This window comes from Mizuhopecten yessoensis, unplaced genomic scaffold (assembly GCF_002113885.1).
Source record: "Mizuhopecten yessoensis strain PY_sf001 unplaced genomic scaffold, ASM211388v2 scaffold2435, whole genome shotgun sequence".
Lineage (NCBI taxonomy): Eukaryota > Metazoa > Mollusca > Bivalvia > Pectinida > Pectinidae > Mizuhopecten > Mizuhopecten yessoensis.
In genome coordinates, this window is record NW_018404545.1 from 401,288 (window position 1) to 409,835 (window position 8,548).

The following is an 8,548-nucleotide window of genomic DNA, read 5'->3' on the forward strand; positions in this document are numbered from 1 at the left end:
TACCAGTGTTGGGTACCAGCGTCGAGTACCGCTATGGTGTACAGTACCACGGTAAACAAGTGAAGTTGTAGATAGGCATGAAACCAGGGTCGATGTCGAAGATTTCCGATCGGCGCTACCTTTAAACAAGAAATAACCCTTTACTCTGGTTTCAGTGACTGTCCGTGTAGAGACTGTTGCCATTGTGATCTCTCTTACTTGAAGATGAATGTCACAAGGAATAAAAGAAAACCCACACAAAAGTCAATACTAACCAGTCATACCTGAAATACTGTAGCCGTCTGCGGAATCTATAATCTATTAAAAACCCCAACAGTACATTAATATGGTATCAGCTATAACGGAAACGTATCAACAACGATGTGGGTTAGTGTCCCCAGTGTCAGCGTAGGTACCACCGGAAATTGAAGTTCAAAACGAGCCTGACTTCGCCGCGGTGGTCAGTCCATTACGTAGGTGGGGTCAGCACGGATACAAGAGCATACACGCGAACGGCTCTTTACTCACACAAAATGGCACACTAATTTCCGAATAATGACGAAACAAATTGACGACAAGAAAGTAATCACAAACTATCATTATAAAATGATCGTCGCCTCGCGACTGTCTGACCTCGAGATGAGGACGCATCCTTCGCAGGGTGACGGTGGTGCGTGTGGCCAAGAGCGGCGGGTCTGAAAAGTCCAAATTTTAAGTTTTCACCCAAATATTCAATTGGACGGTAAAATGACCATGTTGGTTCGGTGTTGTACATTCGATACATCTACAATAAACACGGTTCTGAAACTGTTTGAGGGGATACTGGCTGGCTTGGTAGACTCGTATGACCGACAGATGGTTCTGTTGTACAGCAATACTCTATCTAAAACGAGGAAACAATAGGATATGTCCCTTTAAACAAGCTTACACCTGGTCAACTTTGGTAACTAATTTCGGTTAAGACTTGTGAGCTATTTTCCCCTTCTATTTCTAAAACATAAAAGATGAGAGTAGCCATAAGGATTGTACGGTTGTAACCCAAATAGTGTTTTACCGTGTGATGCCAATGTGACACCGCTTATAGGCGCTATCTGTGATACCAATGTGACACCGCTTATAGGCGCTAACTGTGATACCAATGTGACACCGCTTATAGGGGCTTTGTGTGATGTCAATGTGTTTATATGGGCTATCTGTGATGTCAATGTGACACTGTTTATAGGGGCTATCTGTGATACCAATGTGACACTGCTTATAGGCGCTATTTGTGATACCAATGTGACACCGCTTATAGGCGCTATCTGTGATACCAATGTGACACCGCTTATATGGGCTTTGTGTGATGTCAATGTGTTTATGTGGGCTATCTGTGATGTCAATGTGACACTGTTTATAGGGGCTATCTGTGATGACAATGTGACACCGTTTATATTGGTTATCTAGGGGCTTTATGTGGTGCCAGAGACTCGGTCATAGTTATCTTCTGAAAATTGTTATTGATTATAATAGATCAATATTTCAACAAGTAAGTTTAATGTCTTGAACTAACATATACAAAGCCTCACCTGAAGCAGTAGAGGTCCCGCGGGGTTTACGGTGGCGTGGTATCGACCGGATATGATTTATTGATGCCCGGTACTTAGTACTGTGGTTGGTGCGTGCTACTTGGCACTAAACCCTACATATAAACCCCGGTCGGACGCCCTGCTTTGTTATATTCTAATTAGCAGTAATATACAACATAAGTTCGCCGGTTTTTCATTAGCTATCGTAAAGTATTAAGACATTTTAACTCGGCTGCAGCATTTTATACTGTGTTGTTATATACATCTAGTGATTACTAAAACTTAGAACCTTTTGCTTAAATAGTGTTCATTCTTCAGCACATACAGTTGGGAGCAAACTGAACTTGGTATCTGATGCACTTCGTTGGTCACATGTAGTGAACAAGGAAGTGCACTTGACAAAACATTGAAGTGCACTCCAGTTCACTTTAGTGTTAACTCCAGGGCACTACGATGCTAACTCCAGTGCACAACGATGTAAACTCCAGTGCACTACAGTACGTTGTTTACCAAAGTTTAAAAGTTTGTAATGACATGAGCTCCTTTGCGATATGAAAATTGAAAGAGAAAGGAAAGAGTCATTCAACTGAATATTTCATAATATGGATACACATGTTTTGTTTGTTTTTTGATTACTTAAAATTTCAGCTGAACATAATCATGTGCATGTTCTTGTTAACTCCATTTGCACTAGGCTACCAAGTTTAGTTTGCTACCAAATGTATATCTCAAATGTTGCTGTAAAAAAAACGTTTAAATATTTTGTTTTGTGGACTCTAATAAGTTGTGTTAGTTTTATGTGATCAGGCATTCACTTACATTTGGAAAGTATCCAATTAATTTCAATGTAATTAACATCTTTATGCTTCATTTGGTGGCTGAGTTATTAAGACAAGTAAGCTCCTTGATCAATTTTCTGGAGTACATTTTCCTAACCAGGTAGTCAATGTCGCTTTTATGTTTGTCTCCAACGAATCGATGTTACATGGAAGCATGTTTCTTTCTGTAGTTTGAAATCTCATTGATTCCCCCTCCGACAAACAAGGCCATATGCCACGTGTCTGTCTGATATCGGGTGTGTCCTGCCCCGTAGGTGAAGCTGAACCATTACCAGAAATGTATATTCATGGACTAACAAAAAGGAATCTGTCTGGACGTAAGATCTACTAAATTTCTGCATTACTTATAAAACCTTTTGTATCTTAATTCCCCATAGTCCCAAAGGCTTAAACAATAGCTTACAACGTTATAACCTATATCATGATCAGACTGGTTGCACTTATGTCAATGGAGCCCCGGTAACAACACCACCAATGATCCGTGCACCTAACGTCTAAAGTCAGGGCCCGTTATCACATTACAATCGCACCATTAGTGTGGATCGGATAGGATGCACAGTACCCATCCTGCCAAGTTATACTCAAAACGGGTAAACAAGGCGTTGCAGTTGCCTTAAATGCAACATTTTAGCAAGAAATAGCAAGTATTTTTAAGGTCTTTTAAATGATATAGCCAACATTGAGGTGGGATAAGGGAGGCGTAACAAAGTATAAAGATTCAGAAAACACCATTACAATGGTACACTTGTACGGAGCACAGACAGACGTAAAATACCATTACAATGGTACACTTTTACGGAGCACAGACAGACGTAATATACCATTACAATGGTACACTTGTACGGAGCACAGACAGACGTAAGATACCATTACAATGGTACACTTGTACGGAGCACAGACAGACGTAAGATACCATTAAAGAACCCGGGTAGGTGACTCATACTTTTGTCAGTTGGAGCCCACAGGCGACAGATTGGCCGAGTGGAAAACAAACATACTTTTTGTGTTTGATCGGGCGCCCCTGACACTCTTAACGGCTTTCCTAGACTGGAGCTATCGAAAATAGGTCTCTACCTAGAGTTGGCAATAAAACATCTCCATAGTCTGCATCAACCTGCATGTTTGGAAACCCTGTTGTGTTAGTTTGTCTGTCAGCAGTCGATATATATCATACACATCATGACATTCGGAGAATCAATTGCGACTTGTAAGCACCGTAGGTTGGGAAACAGGGATGTTACTATCAAGAAAAGGAAATTGTAGTCCATCTTAGTATTAAGCTGTCCCTGTTTTTTATGTTATAAATTTAGATCGAGGAAATCTGTCGATCAATCCTTGCATACTTTTCCGGTTGAACAATGCGATGAGTTTAGGACAAGATTGGTAATACTGTCATGAATAAAAGGCTGTGCCATTATGCTTCTGCAGTAAACCCATTCAAGTATACTATAAACTTATATATCATAAACAAATTATATTTTGGTGAACATCGCCCATGCTTCTCAAAATTGCCCATATTCAATGTCAGGTACATGAAGCTCTTAGATTATTCCAATTACCTTTGTCTACAGGTGTACACACACATACATGCGAGGCTTTTACTAATGGCGGGTGATATGCCAAGCTGTGTAATCGGTACAGTGTTGATTAAAGCTTCACTCTTTCGTACAATCGTCAAGGTACCTCTAATAATGTTGTACTTGAAACCATTCATCGATTATTCGGAGTTTTAATTATCCGCTCTATTTACATTTCAATTCAGCTGATTAACATCCCGAAAATAAATCAATATATCGAAGCATTTATTACCATGGAAACTTCCCAAATACGGTGTAATGATTTAAGTATTGTTATAGACATTATTATATTGCGTTATTGGACTGGTCATTCTAACAGTGATAACAAGTCAGTTAAATGATCAGGCTCGGTGCTTCTCCCCCTTTATTGTAGTATAAATACAGCAAAAACAGGAAACAACATACAATAAAAAATTTGTAAGCCGATAAACCAGTGTACTGTATAAGATGGTAAACCAATGTACTCCGTAAACACTTGTGTACGTATACGCCACCAGTGTACATAGTATGCCGCTATACCTTTCACTACCTTAGTTGATTTAGCAGTATAACCCGGAAGATGATGTACGTGTTACTCTATACGCTGACCTGTATGACCAGTACACTGAATTTGTTGATCAGTTGATCGGCACCAATCAGAACCAACTACCATACAATCAATGTACCAAGACGACTTTAAGACGGGTTTGAACTTTATACAGAAAGTCTACAAATACTAACGAAATTAAAATGCGCAACCTGTAAGACCTGTAGGAGCCAGTCAGTGTCATGTATTTGTCTATTTGTTCATTCAATCACTCACTCAATTATTTTCTTTTTTCTTTCTTTTTTTCTCACCTTTCTTTCTTGTTCCTTCTCTCTTTATTTCTTCGCATCCGTTCTTTATTTTTTTTAAACTTGCTGTTTTTCTTTCTATAGTTAGATTGCTTCATGTTTACGTCTGATTTATGTATGCACTCTTTTCAGCTATAAACAACTCGAATTAAAAGTTAGTACAAATTGACGTAATATTTATCTATATTGTATTTTGCCTCCAGCTGAAAGTACATGTGCGCCAGAGATAGAGACACTAGGAATTATTATAATCCAGATGATAGTGTACACTAAAACACCACTTATCGTAAATCTGTAACTCTACATTGAATGTGACAAGCCATTTGTAAAGCTGGATAAAAGATATTTATTGTAATGGCGGCAGGAGATGATCGTTATGCGCTATGAAATGTGCATTACCACCCATAAACATACAATCAAATAATGAATCATCTGTATAGTTATGTTATTAAATCGTTCTAGCACTAGCGGGGAGTCACACCGTCATACTCCTTTATTTCAAATTAAATGTAACCAATTAATCTCCGATTGTACAACAGAAATTTGTAAGAAAATAATGTCATTGCAATTGTACATATATCAGCATAGCATTGGACTACGGAGGGAAAACAACACAATAATAATAGCTAAAATAGATAAAAGTGTTTGCCCCTATTTCTACTTCCACCCAACACAGCAGCACACATTTGAGATATTATTTAATGTGCGATTGTCTAAAAGAGATATTTGTTTGAGATATTATTTAATGTGCGATTGTCTAAAAGAGATATTTGTTTGAGATGTTATTTTATGTGCGATTGTCTAAAAAGAGATATTTGTTTGAGATGTTATTTAATGTGCGATTGTCTAAAAAGAGATATTAGTTTGAGATATTGTTTAATGTGCGATTGTCTAAAAGAGATATTTGTTTGAGATATTAGTTAACATACAATTGTCTAAAAGAGATATCTGTTTGAGATATTGTTTAATTTACGATTGTCCGAAAGAGACATATGTTTCACATACTGCTTAAAAGAACTTTTCACAAACTACATTGACATAAAATGACAAGTCAGCTGAATTATAGCAACCCAACTTTACTATGACAAACAAACTTATAAGGTATATAACGTATCTTACTTATAGTTTATGTTATATTATTAAATCGAGCACCGTGTCGTCATTGTTCCCAGGAAAATCAAATGATTTTATTTTTAATTCCATATTTGTCATCTACTAAATATTTTACGAAAGAAAATAAAACATTAAATTTAAAATGTTATAAAATACAAAAGCTAATTTAGTAATAGGACGCTTCAAACACATAACATGAAAATAGCTGATTATCAACGAGAACAAAATTTAAACATCACACATGAATAAAATATATATTATGTAAACAAAATGTGTCAACAAATCAAACTTCAGTAATGTAATGACAGTAATGGAGCACATGCTAAACAATAGTGTGTTGTGTTTGTTACCTTGGGATGCGAGCGCACACACTGCCACTACAGCTAGGCATGTATTGGTCTCCATGATCAACGACAAGTACTCCCAGACCTCAGACCGCTTGTTTCAATACATGGATGCTATTTCAAACTGAGGACATCACGAGGGCTGCCTTTCTAGATCCTTATCGAGTCCATGATGAAAGCTAGTATGTTTCCAACTCGGCGGCGATTGGGGAAGCGAGGCTTCAGATTCGCAAAACAACAAATGCTCAAAGCGATACAGATTTCGGGGAAACCGTCCTTTATGACACGCAATTGATTAATTAGTTGTGTTCTAGTGAATATGTGTATTAAATGATTTTTTTTCTTTAGTAAGATACATTTAGTCGACTGTCACTTTCCTGTGTCCCCTGTTTCTTAGAATGGTGGAGTCCAAAGCAGAGCGATAGCTGTGGCTGGCTACACGATCGATTGATTGAGCGCGAGACGCGTTACCAAGGGAAGAGCACATGTATTAATTATTAATCTATGTAGCTCGTTGTGATTATGGTCTGTAACTCTCGACAGATCATTTTATTGTCATGTATATTTTTTTCCTATTTACCCGTAGCCCGGGTCTAGACAGCAGTTTGCGAAGCCTACCCGATTCGTGGGGGAATTCCCGACATTTATATAGAGAATCGCGTTAATCAGCAAGGGGGTCATTCTATCGCCATTACACGTTTATCGAGTTATTTTGAACGCTTCCAGCGCATTCTATGTACAGAAATATAGTTACTCGTTACGGTCTGAATGGCCCATTAGTTCCTACTGTGTGTCTATCTGGTGTCAAGCCAGTCGTCTCACTGTCCCCACAACAGAATTGTAACATTATATGATGACTAGTTGATTCTATACTCCACTGCGAAAAGAAAACCAATAATATGTAAACAAAACCGTAATTTAAACTCAAAGTCGGTGAATTAGGGAAACATATGAACAAAGGAAATACTTCCACGTATACACTTAGAAACGTACAGGGCAGGACCGGGAGATCCGGAAGGGTAAGCGTCTTCTCTTTCATCGATGACACCCATAATGTAAGTCTGGGTCAAATCCAGATAAGGTTACGTCTTCAAAATGTGAAGTGGAGTAGTAATTTTTATATTGCACAAGAAAAAAGAAAACTTCCCAACTAGAACATGATACTTGCCCAAATAGATTTTTCATCCACCTGTTTCACTAGAAACCCTATAACAATTCAATTCCTATCTTTCGATTAAAATTGAATACGCGATGATCTGATCTTAATTTGCAACTAGAATGCGACTGTCTGGACGAATAGACGTATGTAGTGATTTGTTTGTATACACAGTTAAATCTAAGTATTGTTATTAAAAGCTATAGAGAGATGACACGCGCTGAGCAACATTGATATAGAATTAGAAGGTTTCGTCTGTATATTAGCTGCTTAGAGGACAGAGATCGGAAGAAAGATATTCTAGAAACAGGAGGGTTTCTGTATTTTCTGCTTAGAGGACATGGAAGTGAGAGAGCAACGTTGGTCTGGAATCAGAGAGTTTCACCTTCATCTTCTGATCAAAGCAAATACAGCACCAAAAATCAAAAAGCAGGTGAGATGTTTTTGTGTATTTATATTTCTACTTAGAGCGAAGAGAACAACATAAACCTCGTAGTATGGGGTGTCTGCTCATAGGACGATGGTCTGGCACAGAACAATGATGGGACACAGGACAATGGCGAGAAATAGCAACATTGACGTATAATGAAAGAAATCTTCTGGTTGGAAGATAATGGATGGTGAGAGAGAGAAACGGAGAACGTCGAGGTGTGTTACTTATGTTTCTTTGATTCCAAAGTAGCCACCATAACTGCCATCCTCACAAAACGAAACTTAGCAGCACCACAGTAAACTATTCTGAACCATCCACTTCTACAGTGTGTACCGACATTTTTTCAAAATTTGAAGCCTCTCATTACTGTAACGAGTATATAGTAACTTACCAACCCCGGATAGTTATAATTTGAATAGCATTGCTAATATTAGTAATATTATTCAGAAATAGACCGCAGATCGATGAGGGTATATAAAGGTACATGAAACAAGAATAGTTCATATAAATGGTGACGTAAGCCGTACCTGATCGATGTCCTCCAATTACCATGGAATAATGACAGTGCTCAAGAAAAAAGAGAAGCAGATTTAAGAGTAACGGCAACCGGAAACAAACGTCGAAGTCTCTCTACTGTCAAGAAATGATAGATAATAAAACAAATTTAAACGTTACTATCCTCTCCAGCTACATCAAGAGCTAAATCCG

General features: G+C 38.0%; 1 protein-coding gene across 1 annotated transcript in view; it reads right to left on the bottom strand.

Annotated features, from left to right (window-relative positions):
* LOC110445986 (FK506-binding nuclear protein-like) overlaps positions 1-6,421 on the bottom strand; it is a 56,743-nt gene extending 50,322 nt beyond the window's left edge. The window contains exon 1 of the mRNA XM_021490909.1: positions 6,258-6,421. Within this exon, the coding sequence (XP_021346584.1) occupies positions 6,258-6,312 (55 nt within the window). The 5' untranslated portion in view covers positions 6,313-6,421. The remainder of the gene's footprint in view (positions 1-6,257) is intronic.
* Between the last annotated feature and the right edge of the window lie 2,127 nt (positions 6,422-8,548).